The 23,343-nt window shown below is 34.6% G+C and overlaps 1 protein-coding gene across 1 annotated transcript in view; it reads left to right on the forward strand.

Moving 5' to 3' along the window:
• Positions 1-16,770, forward strand: part of AGGF1 (angiogenic factor with G-patch and FHA domains 1) — a 31,686-nt gene extending 14,916 nt beyond the window's left edge. Inside the window, exons 6-14 of the mRNA XM_063086908.1 lie at positions 1,997-2,327; positions 3,179-3,290; positions 3,646-3,697; positions 6,423-6,524; positions 7,295-7,460; positions 8,739-8,821; positions 12,157-12,284; positions 12,993-13,092; positions 14,434-16,770. Of these exons, the coding sequence (XP_062942978.1) occupies positions 1,997-2,327; positions 3,179-3,290; positions 3,646-3,697; positions 6,423-6,524; positions 7,295-7,460; positions 8,739-8,821; positions 12,157-12,284; positions 12,993-13,092; positions 14,434-14,634 (1,275 nt within the window). The 3' untranslated portion in view covers positions 14,635-16,770. The remainder of the gene's footprint in view (positions 1-1,996; positions 2,328-3,178; positions 3,291-3,645; positions 3,698-6,422; positions 6,525-7,294; positions 7,461-8,738; positions 8,822-12,156; positions 12,285-12,992; positions 13,093-14,433) is intronic.
• Positions 16,771-23,343: the final 6,573 nt, after the last annotated feature.

The raw sequence follows: 23,343 nt of genomic DNA on the forward strand, positions 1-23,343 counted from the left end.
GACCACTGCCTAGTAGTATACTGAAGACAAGGGAAACCAGTGGGTAAAACTTAAAATTAGCAAGGGTTAATTAAAAATATATATCATTGAAAGTTGACTATAGCATTCATGCTTCTGGTACTGGCTACAAACCACCACCAGTATCTTGTGCTGTGTCAGATTATATATCATCATCATGTTTACTTTTGTTTTCAGCTTTGGCCTGATACCTCTCGTTTTAGATTCATCACCTTCCAGACAGTAGCCACAGTGATGTTTCTAAAATGTATATATTAGTATGTCCATAATAGTGATGTCTAGTGTAATAGAATGCTTACTCTGTGCCAAGAACTCTTCACATATTAACTCGTTTAATCATCACAGTAGCCCTCCGATGTTGGTTTAGAAGCATCTTTCCCAGTTTACAAACAAGGAACTAGATAAAGCTCAGAGAGGTTTCATAGCTTGTACCAAGTTATACTGGAAGTCTGTTTCCAGAGTTCATGCTTTTCCTATTTCAATATTCCAGTAATTAAATAACCCTTGAATCACTCTCCCTAAAACATAAAGAGGACTTGCTTTCTGTAACATGCCTGGTGGGCTCTCCCTGATCCATGGAGCTCCCTGAAATGCCTGGGGTTAGGAACAGAAGAAGTTCCTTTAGACCTTTTAATACATCAGGTCTATGCAGTGAATAGTATCAGCATAATTAATCAGCTTTGGGGAAGGTTTTAATCAGGTTCTGTATGACAGGTTCCAGGTTCTTGTAATTTCTTCTCTTGTTCTAAATATTTACTTTTACATTAAAAAAAATAGGTTTGTCCATTGTGCAACATGGTGACTACAGTTAATAACAGTGTATTCTTGAAAATCTGTGAGAGTAAATTTTATGTGTTCTTACCACAAAAAATAAGTATGTGAGATAATGCACATATTAATTAGCTCAATTTCGCCATTTTACAATGTGTATGTATATAATTTTATCAATTAGAAAATTAGATTTGCTTATTTGTCATAATGCATGCCAGCTATATATGTACAACAAATACTAAAAGGCTTATGCTAGGTAAGTTGAAATTTTGTAATAAAAGAGATATAACTAATTTGTCTGCACATTTAACTTTTGTGTGTTATCAAAACAACTCTAAAAGTACTAAATTTTAGCAAAACTACACTTTTGCTACATTGAGTACATTTGGATCTTTAAGTTCATGTTGTTAGTAAAGCCAATTCTGTATTCATGTTAGTAAAGCCAATTCTGTATTTTATGTGTGTTGACCTTCTAATTGGTGAAATGTTCAGAAGGAAAATTTAGCATAGGTTTATTCTGTAGGCCTGTACTGTCTAGTAAGGTAGTCACTAGCTATGTATGGCTATTGAGCATATAAAGTATAGCTAGTCCCAATTGAAATGTGCTGTAAGTGTAAAATACACTCCAAATTTTGAAGACTTAGTACAAAAAATGTAAACTGTCTTATTAATAATTTTACTTTTTAAATGTGGCTACTAGAAAATTTAGTAGTATGAATACGAGGGTTCTTCAAAAAGTTTGTGGAAAAATAGACTTAAAATATGATATGAATCTTTCCATGACCTTTTTGAAGTACCCTTGTATGGCTTAACATTATATTTTTATCAGACAGCATTGGTCTAGGCTATCACATGGTCCAGGCTATACCTGATGAGGGCCTGGTCTGGGAACGTTAGGACAATGAGAATAGATAGGGGCGCAGATTTGGGATAAATTGTAGATGGAGATAGTGTCTGTAACACTTAGTAATTGATTCCGTGCCGTGGTTACAAGGGTGTCAAAGATTACTAAGGTATTTAATTTGGATAAGAGGATAGTAATATCATTAACCAAGAAAGGGAACATGAGAAGAATAGGGGTACAGGTAACTATTGTTATTTAACTGTAAATATATCTTCGCTAATTCGTTGAAAATTGATGTAATGTTATAAGATAGTGATATTTAAGATTATTCTCCCCTGTTCCTGCCTACCCACCTCTTTCCAGGATCTGAATTCAGAAGATCAAAAAGCCTCCAATGTTGAACATATAAGCTGCAGTGAGGAAGAAAATTTTGCAAATGTGAAAAAGAAGACCAAAATAGACATTCATCACAAAAATAGTCCCTCAAAATTCAGTGTTTCATTTAGTAGAAATCCTATAGAATCTCCTGTTAAAGAAATCATCTCTAATTCAGCTTCATTTAAAGATGAGAAAATCATAGAGACTGATAGTGAGCCCGAAGAAGGTGAAATCACAGACTCTCAGACTGAGGATAGTTATGATGAAGACATTACTAGTGAAGACGATATAACTGCAGAAGATAGTGAGGATGAAGGTAAGTAAACAGTCATTATTTCATTTTTAATAAATAACCAGTTGGTAACTGTAAAAGGGCAAAACAGTTAAAAATGTTAGTGATACTATCTCTCAAAAAATAAACTGATTATCTTAATGGCATTATTGAAAATTATGTGTGCCACCACTTGGTTATTTTTAGAGAGTAGGATGTGAATAAATAACTTATACTTAGACATTAAGAAAATTTCATTGTATCGAATGGCCTAATCAGTAGAACACAAAACCAAGCTATGTATATTCTAACCCTAAAGAATATATTAAGGATGTTTTAGGGGGTTAGGTATTTGTGGTATACTTTTGTAATTGGGGAGGGGGGACAGCAAGTTGCCTTTAAAAAGTGTAGTTCATGAATTTAGTTACGTAGGTGTTATGGTAAATCTAATATTTTTTTACTTGAAAATGTGAAGACATACTTTTAAAGCTTAGGATTTCACATTATAGTGTATGAGCTTATTTTGTTCTTTTGTTCTCAGTGGAATCTCTCTTTTAAAAAAAAAAGTGGGCTTAATTTTTCTTGCTTAAAATAATATAAAGATATTTGTTTGGGATATTTTCAAATTCCAAGACCTTAAAAAAGGGAGAATTGATTATTTTATAACCTGTGATAGATGCTGAATATGCTGCATACCTTTATATTGACCACTTTAATAACAGTGTTAAGCCTTACTCTTTGCTATGTATATTATATAGTAGAATTTAAGAAACTTTAGTAAGAATTAAGAGTTTTTGATCAATTTATTTTTATTTTATGGATGCCTCATAGTTATCCCTATGAACATTTTTTTCATAGCATTTGAATTGATGTTTATCCGCTTCTTTCCTTGGCAGACGAAGAAAAAATTTGGCCCCCATGTATTAGAGTAATTGTTATTAGATCACCAGTGTTGCAGACAGGATCACTTTTTATCATTACAGCTGTAAATCCTGCTACAATTGGAAGGTAAAAATGACTTATATTTCTATATCATTCTTTTAGTTATTTAAAAAACATTTTATTGACCGAGTATTATATATCAGGCATTGTTCTATGTGTTGTGGATACAAAAAGCTCTAAGGCAAGATCTCTACCCAAAGAAAGCAGTCTGAAGAGGAAAAAAAACATGTGGACAAATAATTACTGTGTGAAAGCAAAGGAAATCTAGAGTAGGAGTAAGGAAATGGAATAATTTGTGACTAGGAGTTAGACTTGTATTTTTTAACATTGTATTTTTAAAAATTCTTTCCATGTCACACTTTAAGTGCTGCATTTATATATGCTTCAAACATTATTAAAGATACTTTACTTAACTCTGCAGAGAAAAAGATATGGAGCATACTCTCCGAATCCCTGAAGTTGGTGTCAGTAAGGTAAGACCTTTAATTTCTCAAATATATAACCCCCTAGATGTAATTTTAAAATCATTATTACAGTAGAAAGCTTAGGGCTTTTTTCCATTTCATAGAAAGGTTAATATTTTGTGTAGTAATGGTAATGAAGGTGGTATGGATTTCTTTATTCCAGTGGCTGAGAAAATAAAAATTTTTGATCACAATTTGAATACATTATGTTTATTTTTTAACAGTCTGGAGCAGGAGTAGAAAACAGATTAATTTAATCTAAGTGTTAATGTAGTACCCATTTACCAAATACTTATGTAGCAAAATAAATATGCTACATTTTATGGCAGTTCAAAAATGAATCATACCTGGATTCAGGCTACTTTAATAGGTGGTTACTTTGAGCCTGGTGTATTTTTACAACCCAATAATTATCTGTCCTTCACCACCCAAGGCTCTTGTGTACAGCTCTTCTCCATTGAGCCTCACATGGTTTCAGGAAAAAGAACAATTGAGTTTTCAAAACAAACAGGAAGAACAGAGTTGCAACTTAATTTAAGTAGGAAAAAAAAGGGTTAGCTACCAAGGCTGTTTATACTTCATATTTCTCTTTTTCTTTCCTATGTTGTCTGTGGTTTTTCCTCCTCCCTTCTTATGGTTGTTATCATTCTCATCTTTTACTTTTTTTTTTCTTTTTTTACCTTCAATTATTCTCACTTTGTTTCTATTTAATAGACTGTAATATGGACCTGAAGTAGATTTTGTGTGATTTTTGTCATTTTGGAATGAAATTTCTTTCCCATTATTAGTTTGAAAGTGTAGTTACTTTCACTTTTTGGGGACTCATTCAGAGGGGGGGAATCCTCACAATCTTAACTCCAGCCGAATTATCTTGCCTTTTCACTTTACTAATATAGTTGATTCTCCTGCCTCCAAAGAAAACCCAGTCTGTAAGTTAAATAGCAAAGAAGTTCTTACTCACCTTTGATCTAAAATAAAGGTCGTTCTCTAGTGTCATTTCTGTTTCTTCTTTCTTTCTATTAAAATCCACTGGTAGGGTAGGTAATTTCTTGGCAAAATCAGTTTAACAGCATGTCTAACACACATCAAGGTAGGTGAAAACAATTAAATTTTTAAAAAACACTTCATATTAATGTTAGGGGAAAAAACAGAAACAAATATTTAACCACTGGATAGAAAACTTTCTGAGTTTAAAAAAAATGGTAAAAATCCCAAAGGGCAAGGTAATTTTCATTAAGTGTGAAGCTTTTTATATGTGTTAAGAAGCATACTTAAAAGGCAGACCGGGACAGTCACAACAAATATGACAAAATACATATCCTTTATATTTTAAAAGTTCATACAAATTTGTTTTTTCAAACCCCACTGCAACAATAGATAAATGAGCAAAGGACATAAATAGGCAATTTACAATAAAGGAAATATGGTTGATATATGAACACCAATCTTTGTGGTAATCTAAGAAATACACTGGCATATTTTTAAATATCACTCCTGTTGGTAGCATGATTTAGAACAGCTTTTTGGAATAGGGTTTGACAGTATTGAAAGACTTGAAACTGTTTAAACCCCTTTATCAAAGGGTTAAATAGTTACTGTTATTCTAAACAACCTAATAGGAAAAAGATGTACAAAGGACATAAAGAAAATTTACAGAAGAGGAAACCCAAGTGGCTAATAAATGTAAGAAAACATTTTCAGTGGTAATCAGGGAAATGCAAATTAAAATCACAGTGGTAAGACTTCATTTCACACCTGTTAGGCTAGCAAAAATTAGAAATTCTGACAATACCAAGTTTTGGTTAAGGATATATAGAGCAGTTCTCATAGATTGCTGGTGGGAATATAAATTGGTACAGCCACTTTGGAAGGCAATATGGCAGTATCTAGTGAAATTTAAGATTTGCATAGTATATCAAGGGTGCTTCAAAAAGTTCGTGGAAAAGTTGAATTAAAAGATGATATGAATCCTTCCATGAACTTTTTGAAGACCCCTTGTATAATTTAGCAATTCCATTTGTAAGTATATATCCCAGAAAAACACTTGCATTGTATGCAAAAAGATTGCGTGTACAAAAAAGATCATAACAATATTTTTTAAAATAGTAAAACCTTGGGAAAAACCTGGTTGTCCATTGTCAGGAGAGTAGATAGATCGTGGTATATCCACATAGCAGATTACCATTCATCCAAAAGAGTGCACGACAGCTGGATGAACTTCATGACATAATGTTAAGCCAAAGAAGAGAAATAAGAGGAATATATAAATGAAATGCTATGGAATGAGGAAGGAGTGATTTGTTCTGAGTATTGAATATCTGGAAAACTCTGAGAAGTTGGCCTTGAGTGATCCAAATCACATACCAGCAAGCTGCCAAAAAAGTAAAAACAAACCATCTTTTGTGTTAAGAATTTTTAATAATATGGACAAATACTTTTATTAGGTGAAAAAGTTCCAAATTGTTTATATAGTATAATCTTAACTGTATTAAAAAAGTTGAAAAGGTAGGACATATACTGTTATTAATGATAAAGGTGAAATTATAGATGAGTTTTTCTTCTATAATCTCTATATTTCTATCAGAAGCATAATAATTTATATTCAGAAAAGAGTTTTAAAAATAATAAATGTAATTATCAGAGACTGAAGTCTGCATCATATCATAGAGAAATAGTTATACATGGTTAAGAAAAGTATAGTACTTTATAATAGCTTGATTTTTTTTTTTCCAAGTTTCATGCAGAAATTTATTTTGACCATCACTTACAAAGTTATGTCCTCGTGGATCAAGGCAGTCAAAATGGCACAATTGTTAATGGAAAACAGATTCTTCAGGTGAGCATATATGTATTAATCATCTGTGCATTATTTTTAAGATGGAAATTTTTTATTCCTGAAGGTCATAGTCATTATAGGTATCATTTGGTTTGGATCAGAGTTCAAGCCCAAATGTGTTACTTGGAAAGGAATTCCCAGAAAAGGCTGAAAAAAGTATATAATCAGGGGATAGTTGGCTGTTGAGTTTTGAATTCTAATTATGTATCTATGCCTTATTTTTAGATATGAATGTATTTTAAAGCTATTCGGAGTAAATGGTCTTATAGCAACTTTAGGGGCCATGCTTTTTTTCTTTTTTCTTTTAAAATTGTCTTAATGGAAATGTTGCTAAACTGGAAACTCCTTGAAGGCAGGGGCTGTGTCTATCCTATTAACACTTATATCCCCAGCATGTAGTAAAGTGCTTGGCTTATAATAACATATGGAAGGAGGAGAGGGAATGAAGGAGGGAGGTCTTATGCTTAGTCTGTAAGAGTATAAAATGAAATAAGACTGAATTATCAAGAGAAAAGAGGGGAAAAAAAAGGAGATACGAAGCATTGACACCCGTCTAAGTTGCTCAGTTCAGCTATCTTCTCCACTGGTAGAATGTTTTTTATGGATCATCCATCAAGTTGGGGATGTGTGTGTGTGTACACGTCCATCTGTCTCATTAAGAATCATTTTAAATATTTTTAAAATTATAATCAGACATTGCTTACAGTAGACATAAAATAACCATACGTGACTGGTTTGGATTTCTGTTTTGTAACATTTTTCCCCTCTAGCCAAAAACTAAATGTGACCCTTATGTACTTGAGCATGGAGATGAAGTGAAAATTGGAGAGACTGTGTTATCCTTTCACATTCACCCTGGCAGTGATACCTGTGATGGCTGTGAACCAGGGCAAGTTAGAGCTCACCTTCGTCTTGATAAGAAAGATGAATCTTTTGGTATGTGAAACATTGTTAAATGTGGGTATGATAATTTTTCTCTTTAATTCAGTAAGTGTTTTAAAATATTAGTCAGCTACCGGCTTCATATCTAATTGATAGATACCATATTGAGATATATTTGTATGAAGCTATCAGTTTTGTATCTAATGTAATAATGGATTGAGACACATCTGTATTTCAGTGAATATTATCAGTTGAGACTAAGAAATGACATATATTTGGAATTTGAGACCTAGGCTAATAGATTGTGATTGTAGTTGAGTTTTCTATGTAGTAATTTAGCTATGTGATATTGTAGCATTAGATTGCTTTCTGACCAGGAATGAGACTGATTCACTCTGTTTTTGCTAATTCAGTTTAGTAGGATTTTGAAGCAGACTGCTATAGTAGCTAAATGTCTTTCAAAAGAGTAATTATGTTTGAAAATTGCTAAGAGAGTAGATTTTAAGTGTTCTCACCACACACACAAAAATGATAATTATGTGAAGTAATACATATGTTGATTAGCTTGATTTTGCCATTCCACAATGTATGCATATATCAAAACATCATGATATACACCATACATATAATTTTTATTTGTCAAGTAAATAAATAATTTAAAAAGTAATTGTGACGTAATTATAATAAAGGTTGGTTTCCTTTTAGTATCTGTTTACTGATAAGAAAAAGTTGAACCTTGTCATATAATATTAACATAGAAAATAGTAAGCCAAGACATTAAAGGTGCTATAAACCTACCCATCTAAAAATCTTAAAATTTAATATATACTTTGAACTAGTAAAAGTCATCTTTTTCCACATCAATTTTCCCCATAAATACCAAGTATATGTGTTCATTGTTTATTTTTTGTTTTCTGATACTAATTTGAAAGTGAGCATGTCGCATTACACAATAACATAAATCTTGGGTGTTCTGTGATTTTTATTTTTATTTTGCACATGCCTATGTTCCTTTGAAAAATTTACTTAATATTTCTGCATTTGAGATTTGACTGTAGTAATCAGTTCGGAAAGTTGACATGTTCATTTTCATTTTGGTATTTATTACTGTAATCTTATTATAATGTTTGGTTTTTGGTTTACTTTCCCAGTAGATTTAGCTATCAAGATGCTGAACAGACATCATCACAATCCTAGGTCCTTTATATTAATGTTTATTTGAACTTCTGGTTAATCCAAATGGGGTACTAATACTGTTAGTATTATTTTCTACAAAATCTATCAGATTTGGTGGATTTTTTTTTTCATTAAACTCACTTTTTTTCCTTTGAGTTGGTCCAACACTAAGTAAGGAGGAAAAAGAGCTGGAAAGAAGAAAAGAATTAAAGAAAATACGAGTGAAATATGGCTTACAGGTAAGGATGTTAAATATTGTATGTGTCAAGCTGTATATTTGGTTTTGAGTAACATGCCTTTAGATATGCTGATATTAAAAAAAGAGATACTTAGTATAATTTTGAGATTTATGTGATTTCTATTAGTTGTTTACTGTTCTGGTACCATAACATAACTTTTGAGGTTGGAGTTGAAAATGATGATCATAGCTATGTTTGAATAGCCTTTTCTGGTTTTCAAAAAACTTATATTCAGAAGTCATTGAAGAACATAGTTGGAGGACTAATACTACCTGATTTCAAGAGTTATTATAAAATACAATGATTAAGACAATGATTATCATATTTCCATAAAGATAAACAAATAGGTGGGTTGAACAAAATAATGAGTCTAGAAATAAACCAGTATATATATATGATTTTTGACAAAGATGGAAAGGCAGTTTGGTGGAGAAAGGGTGGTCTTTTTCAAAAAATTGTGCTAGAATAATTGGACAGTCATGCAGAAGGAAAAAAAAGAAAAAAACCCAGAAAACAAAAGAAAGAGCATTGATCCATACTTTGTACTATGTACAAAAATGAACTGAAAATGGATTGTAGGCATAAATATAAAATCTAAAATTTTAAAACTTCTAGAAACCTTTAAAACAAAAAATGGTTAGGCAAAGATTTCTAAGATATTTAACACCAAAAGCACAGTCTATAAGAACAAATTTATAATCTGTATTTCCTCAAAATTGAAAACTTTTGCTCTTCCACAGACACTATTCCACAGAGAATGAAAAGACAAGCCACGGACTGGGAAAAATATTTGTAAATCATATATCTGATAAAAGACTTACATCTAGAATATATTTAAAAGTCTCAGAACTCAATAATAAGAAAACAGCTCAGTTAAAAAATGGGTAAAAGATTTGAATAGACACTTTGTCAAAGAAGATAAACAGATGGCAAACACACACACACAAAGATGTTTAATATCATTAGGGAAATGCAAATTAAAACCACAGTGAGGTACCACTACACATCTATTAGAATTGCTAACATTTTAAAAACTGACTATACCAAGTGTTAGACACACAGAGGAACTGAAATTTTCATATGCTGCTGGTGGGAATGTAAAATAGTGCAGTTGCTTTGGAAAACAGTTTGAAAGTTTCTTAAAAAGTTAAATGTACACCTACCATATGATTCAGCCATTCCACTCCAAGGTATTTACCCAAGAGAAATGCAAGCAGATGATTATACAAAGACTAGTAAACAAATGTTTTTGGTAATAGAAACTGGGAGAAAGTCAAATGTCCATCATATATGGATAAACAAACTATGGTATATTTATGTAGTGGAATACTATTTAGCAGTAAAAAAAAGAAACTATTGATATAGAAGACGACCTACATGAATCTCAAAATAATCATGTTAAGTGAAAGAAGTGAGACAAGACAGTATGCTTCCACTTGTGAAGCAGGTTTGCTGTGCACTGGTTTCCAGCTTGTCTGAGTCCGGTGAGACAGAACACACTCATATGCAACAAGTCACATGAAGTAGATTTATTACTTACAGATAGGCAACAAGGGACAACTGAAGCTGCCTTCTATATAGATGGAGTCTCCATTGTGTGTGCCTCACTTGCACTGCAGATGATACACTCTAGAAAGCAGCCCTCCCTGGGTTATATATCCCAGGGTCACGTGACTCATAAGGCTAAGTGTTGAGGGACATCCTGTTTCTAGCTGGGATCTGGAACAGAGCCTGGATTTTCCAACCAATCCCTCCTTATTTCAGGATGTTGTGTTCTCAGCACATTCTACAGTTATTCTTGAGAACTACAAATGAGAAAGGGGGAAGTACTGGGTTGGTTCAAGGCCACTGTCCTGCACTATTTACATAAACTTCTAGGAAAGCAAACTAATGTATTGTGATAGAAAAAAGATCAGTGGTTGTCTGGACACAGGGAGAAAGGATACACAGGAAGGTGTGGAGGATTCGATTACAAAGAAGGGAGTAGGACACTTTCGGGGGAGACAGATATGTTTATTATCTTGCTAGTGGTAATGGTTTCATAGGTGTATAAATCTCAGAAGAATCTCATTGTACACTTTATGTGTAATCTATTGTATATTAATTATACGTCAACAAAGCTGTTAAAAAATTTACCATTTAATCCTATAAGTAGACCAGGACGGTAATATTTACGGTTTACTTTTGAGAAGTTGAAGCTCAGTTAGTAAAATGACAGAGCTAACTACAGAATCTGTGTCTCAAGTATATTTGTCCAGTGCCTTTTACATTTCATGAAGATGTGAAAAAAGGAGTTGTTGCCGAAATATTTTTCTGCACAATTTTATTTTTTATTGTAACTGTTGTAGTAAGAGAGAAATCATAATAGAAAAAAATGTTCATTTAGGCCAGTTCGTGAAAAAATAGAAGCCATGTAAGGAGAGAATAAAATGTTTTCTCAAACATGTTTACACAATTTTTGTATCTTCTGGGGGAAGAGCTCACTAGGATAGGTGGTTCTATATTTTTCTTCTCTGTTTAAAAGCAAAATCAAGTAAAAACTTCTCTGATATTTTCCTTGAGTTGCTTTCCAGTCTCTAGCATCTCTCTGGATGAATGTCACTTTTTATAAAGATCGGGAAGTAGTAACAAGGGAAAGGAAGCGTTCTCTGAAGCCCCCAGCTGAATTGACTGCCTCTTTGTGCCACTGCCACACCTTATGAATACTATTATTGTAGAACCAGTCATACTGTATACAGCAAGCTAAAGATTATGTGTCTTCCCTCTGGGATTATACATTTGTTTTCATTCCATCACCTACCATGGAGCTTAACACACTCTTTACTCAGTGAATATTTGTTGAATGACTGATGAATCATATAAATGGAGCTGTATTGAAGCAAAAAACAATTATCATCACTGGGATATAAAGAGTATTTGACCTTTTCTCATTTTTTAAAAACTTTCTGCCTCTTTCCCTTCCAAGAAACTATCAAACTGTTTTAGGTCCTTTGGAACTTTCAGTTCCTTAGAGAAAAGGGGAATTAGGGTTTTTTTTTATCCTCAGGGGTTTGAACATTGGTAGTTCATTTGACAGTATGAAAACACAGTGTTAAGTCAAGATGTACTATATTTTTACCATATTATCTTCTCGCCATTTATATTTATGTTGGGGAACAATTTGAAATAATATAAACATTCGAAAGGGAATAGGATATCTAATAACACAATTGTCTTTATATTGTAGCTTATTTTATATTATTGTTTATAGAGGCCCCATTGAACCGTATTTGCTAAGGCAGTTGTACAGAAATTCCTTTCTTTGTATGAGCTTTCTTTATTTTCTGTATATTAAGAATACAGACTATGAAGATGAAAAGACACTGAAGAATCCAAAATATAAAGATAGAGCTGGAAAACGTAGAGAGCAGATTGGAAGTGAAGGAACTTTCCAAAGAGATGATGCTCCTGCATCTGTCCATTCGTAAGTATTGAATTATGATTCTTGAAACATTTTTGTTCCATTTTATTTTACCTTATTAATGGTTTATTGTTATTGAAGAACTAATTTAGTACATTTTGTAGAACTGAAAAGATATGTGGTAGGACATAAAATTAAAACACCTTTAAATTAGCAGAATACTTGGACAAGAAATAGAAAATTATCAGTAACTCCAGAAGCCTACCCTCTTTGTGACCCTTCCAACTCGCTGTCCTGCTCTCCTCCCTAAAGGTAGCCACCATCTTGACAGCAGTAGATTGATTTCACTTATTTCTAAATTTTAAATAAGTGGAACAGTTCATTGTTTTATCTATATTCTTTTTGTCCCATTATTTTGTTAGGTATAGTTTATTTCTATTATTTATTTTAATTTATTTACTTTTTTAATTTTAATTTTTAAATTTTCTATTGTATGTGTATAACACAATTTATTCATTTTACCATTAATGGACATCTGGATTGTTTCTAATTTGTTGCTATTAGATTTGCTGCAAGAACGTTCTTATACATGTCTTTTGGTGCACACGTACATGCTTTTTTCTATTAAGTAGTATATGTAGGAGTGGAATTTGTCTTCAACTTTATTTTTTCTAAAATGGTTGTACCAATTATTTTTAATTCATGAATTTGTTATAAATCTGGCCTAAAAGGTCTTTTTATAAATCAACTGTCATTTAATTTTTCTTAAAGTGAAATTACTGATAGCAACAAAGGTCGGAAGATGTTGGAGAAGATGGGTTGGAAAAAAGGAGAGGGCCTGGGGAAGGATGGTGGAGGAATGAGAACTCCGGTAAGACTTGTGTTTTCTTTCATTCACATATTCTTACAGCAGACATTTACTGTGCCAGTAATGTGCCAGGCCTTGCCTTAAGTGCTGGGAATGTAGTAGCAAGCAAAACCACACATGATTATATTTACGTTTTGACTTTGTGGCATTTACAGTTGCCATATATATGTGTGTGTGTGTATATATATATACATACATATATATACATATATATATATACATACATATATATACATATATATATATACACGTATATATATGTGCTTTGTTTTGATTATGTTTTAGGAAGCCTCTTTTAGAATTTTTTCCTACATCAAAGCTAGGATAGTAAGTGCTGTTTACTAAGCCAAAGGTTCTTTTTTGTCTTTTAGTTGTTTTAATGACTTTCTTATGATGCCTGGTACTGGACATTGCACGAACAGTCACAGTGTAAGTTTACAAACAGGCAGATTCTGTATCTGCTGGAGAATATGTTAGGTTAAAGAATTAGAGCATGTAATATGCAATGTAAGAATAATGTCTGGAAAACAATACAGTGGTTTAATTCTGTAGTCCCATGGTTCATAGGAGTTTCAAAATATCTTTCACAGAAACCTTAAAAAGTAACCTGACTACAGAACTTTCATGGTAATTACTTAGTATCGAAAGAAATAAAAGATGGATCCATGTGAGTCTATCAGTTTTCTCATTTTCATTGAGGTACAATGGAAAGAACATGGATTTTAGTCAGACATAGGATGGAATATGTGCTCCATTATTTTCCAGCTGTGTGGCTTTGGGCAGGTTTGGACTTAGTATTCTTACGTAAAAATGATAAGGACTGTTTTTCAGGGATGTCTTGAAGATAAAGCCCCTAAGCATGGTACCTTACATTAGGCACTTAGTAACTGACTGGTAGCTTTTAGTGTTCTCAAAATTATATGTAGTCCTTCCTTCCTGTTATGGAAAAAACAAACAAACCCAGGTTCTCTTTGACTCTTAATGTTTAATGTACTTGTTCACTTATTTAAGTGAGGATAGGACAATAGGCTTAAATATGTTTATTGCCTTTACTTCTGGTTAGAGTGAGATGACATACTCTGCAGCATCTAAACAAAATTTGGTGATTGCTATTTTCTGTAGAATTGGCTATATTTATTCACAAGCAAGGCAACATGGAAAAATGAGTTTTAGCATTATGTATAATGTATATATTCCCGTATGGATTTGGTGCATTTGACAGGTTTTTCTTTTGTATCAGCCTTTATTTAAGAAATCAAAGAATTAGAGTACCAAGTTGGACACAGGAGATTTCAGTGTGCTTAGACTCTAAAATAAGTCCTCTGCTCAACTTTTCGGTAACAGATCCAGCTCCAGCTTCGGCGAACACATGCTGGCTTGGGGACAGGCAAACCATCCTCAATTGAAGATGTTCACCTTCTCCAAAACAAGAGCAAAAAAAACTGGGACAAAGCACGAGAAAGGTTTGCTGAAAACTTCCCAGAAACTAAACCTCAAAAAGATGCACCAGGGAGCATGCCTTGGGTAAAAGGGACTATAGAGTGAAGGTCAATCATAGAACAAAATTCAAGGTTTTTTTAAAAAAGAGTTTGGAAACTCTTATTTTATTGCAGAACTTTTCTCCCTAAAAGAGTCAGTGGCACAAGAGAACTATGCCACAATTTACGCCCTCATGATTCAGAAATGGGTAATAAAGTGTGGTTTGCAGCTTTTAAAAACCATTTTTTTAAACTAATAAATAGTAACTTAATCAAGCTATGCAGTGAGTGGACTAAAGTTCATAGGGCACAGATGAGCTTATCAAACTTTGTTATTTTATCTTGTCATTTACAACACCCATATAAGCAACAAGCTGTATAAGCAAAATTCACGTGACCACTAATAGTTTAAATGTACATTTGTCCTTATACTTTTGTCCTTGTCTCCGTATATTCATCATTGTAAGGTGCACAGCAAGAGAAACATCAGAAGTTTATGAAAACAATTCTGACAATATGCATCTTTGTTTACACCCTTTAGAATCTAGATAAAAAATGTTGAGAAAACATGGGTAGTGCATAAAATTTATTATCCTTGAAATAGTCTAAGTAATATTGTTGAAGAATTAATGAACAGGTGACATATTGTAGAAAATTAGTCTTTTATTTTCTTCTGTGAAGAATCTGTTCATTTGTATTATGTATTCCGCATTTATATTTGGTTTGTTTCATAGCTGATGAGAGATTTACATATGAACAGCCGAGTATGGTATTGAAGTATTCAGTGTGCTGGCATTTGTAGTTTTGATAAATACCATTGCAGGCAATGGAGTTGTGCCAGAGAAATCTGATTTCTAGTACAAAAAGATTACCTAGCCAAGGCCTCAAACTCAAGATATTTATTGAAAATGTCCTCAAATGCAATAAAAACATTATATAATATTAAAAAGAGTGACTCATTGAACCAGTGATTTAAACATATTGATCTGCTTTGAATTTGCAACCAGCCAGAATTTTCCTCTGTAAATTAGCAGAGTGATAACAAAAGGATAGTCTCACGTATTGAAGAGCTGCAGTGCAGCTTTCTGGGTGCAGGTGTCACTGCTCTGCCAGCTGTTCTTTTCCTTTCTGTTCAACTTTTCTCTCAGCTTTTTGCTAAGAAATTAATGCTAGAACCAACCCTTTTCTGGCAGTGAATATAAGCTATAGTTCCCCATATACTATGAAGAAATGTCTTCAAGATTTAGAAATAAGTAAGGGAAAATTCTGAAAAAAAAAAAAAAAATTACACAGTAACTGCCAGTTTAAATGGTGCAGGGTACCTAAGGAGAAAGTGGCATGGAGAAAGAGAAATAAATTATGACTAAAGATGAGAGATATGACCAAATTGGCATGTCCGTATAGACTTAAGCTGGGATAATCAGGCCCTATAACTCCAAATTTGGATAAAGTATTTTTGTATATCCTTCCTGGCCACGTACACAGTCGAACACACATGTGTACATTAGACACAGAGGTCTAAATGTGGTCCTGGTGCTCATGCCCTGTATATAGGTAACAATATAGGACCCCCAAAAAAGATTTTGCTTCTGGTGGATATCATACATTGGGTCAGTGTACAACTGTCTGTATATTTCCCATTTTTTTAATTATGTGGGAGAAAAATTTTTTATAGTTTTCTTTTGTTAAGAAAATGGAAATCTTGAAAATGGTGATAAAAATTGAAATATGTGTGATATTTCATTATTAAATACCTTTGCAGATCTGAAGTCTCAGGGCTATACTATAGTGGTTAAAGTACTAAATATGTGGGCCTATTTCCTTCTGTAAAATAAGAATAATATTTATCTCACATGTTTGTCTTGAGTATAGAAAATGTATATAAAATTACTTTGTAAACTATAAAAGTAGTGCAAATGTGAGGTTCTATTTGTTTAGAAGCATAAATGAATTATGTACAATTTGGATTATGTGTAAAGTTGTTTTATGCCAAATATTTTAAATAGATGATTCACACAGTATGCATTTACTAATTTAATTGCTTTTAAGTGTTAATGGAGCTACAAGTTGATGAATTTTAAAAAATCTAATTTTGCCAGAACATGAGAAGCTGGCAAGGTTGAGAATAGAAGAAACCATCAATGTTGGAGTAAAAGAACAGAGATTGTTTTCTAATATTAAATAGTTAGAGGAAGCACTCTTATCTTTAAAAAAGAGTAACTTTTTTTTTGTTTTTGAAACAGTTTTTGCTCTGATGTTTTGTTTTTATTCTAGTCATGAACTTATGAAAAGTAATGGTACACCCAAATCAAAACCCTTCTGACTTTTCATGTAAAAGATTATTTATTATTTTGTCATATTTTCCAAGAGAAGGTAAGAGAAAATAGACATCTCAAACAAGAGAAAGCAAGAGGTGTCAGAGATTGTGTACAAAGGCTATTCTATAAAGTAGCAGGACAGAAGGATGTTGGCAGGGAGCCAGAAAGCACTTCTGGACCTACTGCCTAAAGGTGTTCACAGGAACAGTTGAAAGTGTTTTCGCCGTCATCTTGTTAATGTGCTGCTGCTTTTAGTAGGTCCTTACTTATATCTCTGCTCTGAATTTTTTATTTAAAACATTTCATTTTACTTTTTCTGATTTTAAAGTAGAAATACATTTATATTCTTTAAAATGGGGCAGTGTTTATGTGTGTATCTGTGTATCTGGGCCCGGGCTTTTTTTCTACCTCTCTGCTAGTCTTAGTGTTGGCCTGTGGCATTGTAGTTGCACAATGACTTTTGGAACTCTAGCCATCATATTCATGTCTAAAAAAGGAAGAAAAGGGAAAAATCAGTGTGTAGTGTTGATTCTCTTTTATCAGGAAAGCAAAAGCTTACTCAGAAGCTCTCAAAGCCAACTTTTCAGGGTCATTAGCCAGAACCAGATAGTATGTCTACTCCTAGAAGGGAAGCTGTAAAAGTGGGCAACAGGATGGTCACAGTTGTCTTAAGACAATCATGAACCATCACCTGGGACTGAGCATATTGCCATTGGAACAAAATCAGGGTTCAGTGAACAGAAGAACAGTGGATAGTGAATGGAAACTGTCTGCCAGATAACCTAACTATCCATCAGTGGAGACCAGGAGTTTGTTTAAATTGTAATGCATCCCTACTGTGTAATACTTTTGTAGCCATTCAAACGAATAAGCTACAACTATCTATACTCTAATATAGAAGAAAATTCTCACTACATTGCTGATTTTAAAAAGCAGATTGTAGATAATTATGTATGTACCCATAAGGGTACATATCGAATTAACAATTACCCAAGGAGTGAGCAGACTTTCATTTTTTATTTTATTATTTTTATATTTGCAGTTTAAAAAGTAAACGTGCAATTGTGTGGTTAACTGTGTATGTACACACATATTTGTAATAAGTAGGAATTCACCTGGAAGTGGGGAGGCCTTCAAGGCTCAACCCCAGGCATTTTTCTCACGTGTACCCAATTTCATTTACCATCTGTATACCCATGACTTGTAGGCTGTCTCAGTCAGGATATTGATTCTGAGCTCATGACCTACATATTCATCTCAAAGTCACTTTAAATGTAGTTTATCCAAGACTAAGCCTATAATCTGCTTCAAACCCTAGTCTCTTGTAGTTTACTCTCTCAGGCTGGTAACACCATCTTTCCAGTTGTGTGAGCCAGAAGCCTAACAGAGCCTCTATTTCACTACCACCAGCCTCTTCCCGTCCTCCCAGTCTCCAATATATTAAATCAATTCATTGTCACCACTTCCCAGGACTACTCCAATAGCCTCCTAGCTGGTCTGCCTACAGTCCCTCCTTCCCTCCAATCCATCCTCCACACTGCAGACACAGCATCTTCACAGCTCCTATCTCATCATCTTTTTGGCTTCCCATTACTCTGAGGACGAAATAAACTCCAGGCCCATAAGACCCTGCATGGTCTGGCCACTGCCAACTTTCCCAGTCGTGTCATGTCACTTTCCCACTTATTCTCTGGGCTCCAGCATGCTGGCTTTTTTTCAATTCATCAAGCACACCTGTCCTTTCTCTTAGCAGGGCCTCTGTGTTATATCTGGAATGCTCTTCCTCCACTGACTTATGTAGTTAATTGACATAGTCTTTAGATCTCTACTAATTGATTCTTCAGTGATGCCTCCCTTGAACCCCTACACTAGATCAATTACCTTTGATATATGTTCTTGAAAAACCGTATTTCTTTCATTTAGAACACTTATCTTGGTTTGTGGTAATAATTAATGTGGTTAGTGTAATTTGTCTCTAAACTCTCAAAGTGCTATGTGAATAGGACCTTGGTTTTGCTTACTACTGCATCCCTAAACTGTGCCTGGCATCTATAGACAGAAGTGAAAGAGGAAGTTGGGTTTGGGGAACTGCAAGTAGCTTGATGGAGTTTCATGTGACTGAAGAAATGTGGAAACTAAGGCTATATAGAGGATCTAAAGCAGTGGCTTTCACACTGTTTGGAAAATGATTCTTGATAAGAAATACAATTTATATCAAACTAAGTACACGAGCATGTGTGTATGCATATGTAACATAGATTTTTTGTACCAATACAGTTCTTTGCTGTAAGTTCATGTAAACCACTCTTGTTTTCCAAATCAATGATTCCAACCACTAAATTGATTTCATAACCTACTAAAGGGTTGTGTCCTACAATTAGATTTTCAAACTGTTTCACAGAACCCATGACATAGCCTTAGGAGCTGCTGCTGCTGCTGCTACTCTCTCTCTCTCTCTCTGTGTGTGTGTGTGTGTGTGTGTGTTTGTGTGTGCTGCTGCTACTCTCTGTGTGTGTGTGTGTGTGTGTGTGTGTGTGTATGTGTGTGTGAGAGAGAGAGAGAGAGAGAGAGAGAGAGAGAGAGAGAGAGAATGAGATTGGGGGTGGGGAGGGGTTAGGATGCCAGACTGGTGACTCCAATTCTAATGCCTGTAACCTCATAGGTCTGTGTTGATCTGGTTTACAGTTCAAGCTCCCAGATAGGTTTCATCTGAAGAAAAAAGGAAGGGGGGAAAATTGAGCCTCTTATCTATAGCCATTCTCACATATTGTATTAACAAATTTGGATTTTATATCTGAGGCAGTGAGGAATCCACTGAAGGATTTTAAGTAGGGAAGGGCCCTCGCTGTATTGCTTTATAGCAGAATAAATGTAGTCAATTGAAGAGAGGCAGAGTGGAGGCTGGGGACCTCCTTGAGGGTTTGTTCTATATATCAAATATTTATTGAGCATCCGCGAAGTGTTGTGCAGATCTTGGAAGGCAGGAACCTTGTTTGTCTTATTCGCTGCTGTATCTTCAATACCTCACACAGGATTGGATGCTTGGGAGGTCCTCAAGAAGCATTTACTGGTGGAATGGACAGAATGCACATTTGTGGTATGTCAGGCACTGTGCTAGGCACTTAACATGTTCTTTCTTCCTACTACTATCTTGTGAATTAGAAAACTGAAGCTTAAGAGGTTTTTAATTTTGTTCAAGGTCAAAAAGCCTGTATGACAGACATGGCAAAGCTGGGCTTTCAGTATTGATTCTTTTCATCCCAGAGGGATGGTTAAGAGCACAGGCTGAGGTTTCTGACCTGGGTTCAAATTACAGCTCCACCACTTCTGAGCTGAGGGACCTTTAAAAATTTATTTAAACCTCTGTACCTCAGTGTCTTCATGAGATTGCTGGAAGATTAAATGAGACAAGGACTTTGTGGCACTGAGCATAGTGTCTACACAATAAGACCTCCAATATTAGTGATTATTAGCATTGTTATCATCTGTGCTACCAATACCAAGGGCGTGGGGAGTAGAGTCTTGGAGTAGAAATAGTGGTTATTGAAGTCAAGGAGGATGAAGAATGAGGCTAGCAAGTGGATGGGTCACCTTAATTCGTTGAGGTGATGATGGGAGATAGATGTGGACAAGAAGACTGAGTCAGGAGGTGTGTTTCTTAATACTGAGAATGAACGGGACCACAATTGTAGACGATAAACAGTGAGAAAGGAGAGAAGGTATTGTGTGATCATCATCCTCAAAGGGGGAGGGGATTGTACATGACTTTGGAAATGGAGCCATCTGGAGAAATGATAGAGAGATCTAGCAAGCCAGCCCTGGCTTTCAGTACCCTGTGGGAGAAGGAGAGCAACAGGGAGAACTCCAAGAAGAACTAGATTTCAGTTACTTGCGTATAAAATCTTTCAACAACATTGATTAATTCAGCAATAGCCATGAAGCACTTAGCATAGGCCAGGAACTGTTCTAGTCACTAGGGATACAGCAGTGAAAAAAACAGACGAGACTCCTTGCCTTCACGGAACTTATATTTATTTTTAGATAGTATGGGGCAGAATTAAGGCCACGTAATACATGAAGGCCTTGATGGTTCCATAGAGTATTAATCCAAAGGTTTCTTTTCATTCCAAAGTTGTAAAGCCGTAATTCATGGGGTGGAATGGGTGGAGGGATTTGTTTTTTTTTTTTTGGTCGGGTTTTTTAATGTTTTCAGATCTGTCTCTAAACCAGACCTATTTAGGGAAATCTTATAAACTCTGCCTTCAAAACTTTTTTAGTCATGTTTTTGAGAGTTTTGTTATATAGACAACAAACAGTAAAACTGTACGGAGGCCATAGCCCCTCATTTAGTCATGTACGTCCTCTGGTTACCTGAGAATAATAGTAACTGCTCAGACATTTGGGTTTTACAAACATTAGGTTAACGAAATTTAAAAAAAAAAAAAAAAAAAAAAGCAACAAACAATCAGAAATAGGGATTGATGGAGAACATGTAAATCAAAAAGCCCCTGGAGGCGGACAGTTGGGAAAGTTCATGTGAATGGAGGCCATGTCTCTGCCTGCTGAGTAAGAATGACTTTTCAGAAATTCTTCATCAAAAAGTCCACTTCCTTCATCTTTGTTAAAATGCCATGGTATTTTATTGCCCAGCAAGCAGAAGACAGGCAGAAGCTAGTTGGCTGTTAATAAATGTATTTAAACATGTGACCATGTGTCGCTTTGCTACTGATTACTAGTAGACTGCAGAGGGCAGAAAGGTTGCCAGCTCATTCATCTCATCATTACTTATCTTGACCAAAAGCCCGTGAGAATATGTACTGAAGGAATAAAGCTTTCATATCCATTTAATGTTTTTCCTTAAAGCCTCATTTTAATCCTATGAAATCAGATCGCAGAGAACGTTATAATTAAGATTTTCATAAAAAGAAACATTTAGTACTGTTTAAATATATAATTACTCCCAGTGCTACCTGAATTCATTCACATCATAAACCAACTAAAAGGCTTTAATCTCTACCATGACCGTGCTGCCTTTACTTAACCTTAATATACAACACCATCAAGACCAATTTATGAGCCACACAAAAATAATTAACATTGCTTTATTGTAATCTCACTTTATTAATCAGAAATGTTAATCTAGTTAATAATCTACCATATTTACCAGACTGGGCTCTGAATAATTGGCTGCTCTTTTTAAAACTCAGATTTATCCTGGAAAGATGAATATTTGCCAACTAAAGGATGTTTTAAAGAATGTGCTAGAGACTCTGATGGCCACTCTAAAAGGAGTTTAGAAATGTTTTAAGCATGGAAACACTTGGAATACTGTATAGTTTTCCAGGGTGATTGCTATGAAGGGAAACTGCTTAAGATGGATAGATTTTTATATATTGTAAGATACATTGGATTACTTTGTAGTCGCAAGTCATATTGAGTTCTGACTAGAGCAGCTCATTTGGTAAATCAGGTATGAAGTTTATGTTTTGATAGAAAATAGTTATAATGTGAAAGAGAAGGACTTGGCAAATCTTTGTGATTTGTGTGCAGCTGCTCTCAGGAATCCTCTCAGGGAACCTGTTCTTTCTGAGGTCCTTGGGTTTTGACTTTGAGCTCCCATTCAGGTAAGTAAGAGAAATAGAAGTCATAGTTACTGAGTTCAAACTTCGTCAGAATTTGCCTAAGTAATATCTTCCTCCTTACAACAACTCTGTAAAGGTATGTATTATCCCTACTTTAAAGGTAGGAAATTGGGTTTCAGGTTAGGGAGTCTATGGCCATACCACCCTGAAGACGCCTGATCTCAGAAACTAAGCAAGGTCAGGCCTGGTTAGTACTTGAATGGGAGGAAGGTTAGGATGGTTGGTTGGGAGCTTAGATTTTAATTCATGGCTGACTCCAAAGGCTTGGTCAGCTACTCACCCACCATCACATAGCCTTCCTAGTCAATGCACAAATTTACAGACATTCTTGGAACTGTGGAGGTCTCTGATTTCCCATCAGAGTTATCTTTGACACCCACCTTCCAGGTATTTGTCCCAGAAAAGTCTATGAATGCTCATGTAATGAGCAGAGAAAGATACAAGAGGGGACAGATTGGGACCCCTGGTGAAGTGTTAATTGTGGGGAAGAGGGGCTCCTCCATCAAGCACATCCCTTTCTCAGAACCCCCTAGCCCTGAGCCAGGCAGTATAATATTGTGGTGGGTAGAATAATGCACCCTGCTCCCCCTGCAAAGATGCGCAGATTCCAATCCCTGGAACCTGTCAATCTGTTACATAGCAGGGGGAAATTAAGGTTGTAGATGTGAGTAGAATTAGGTTGCTGACCAGCTGACCTTAAGATAAAAGAGAGGATCCTTTAAATGTGGAAGAGGGAAGCAGAGTAATGCAGTGGGAGAAAGACTCCACTGGCCCTAGCTGGCCCGTGGAGAATACAAGCAAGGAGTATTGGAAGGG

This window comes from Cynocephalus volans, chromosome 2 (genome assembly GCF_027409185.1).
Source record: "Cynocephalus volans isolate mCynVol1 chromosome 2, mCynVol1.pri, whole genome shotgun sequence".
Lineage (NCBI taxonomy): Eukaryota > Metazoa > Chordata > Mammalia > Dermoptera > Cynocephalidae > Cynocephalus > Cynocephalus volans.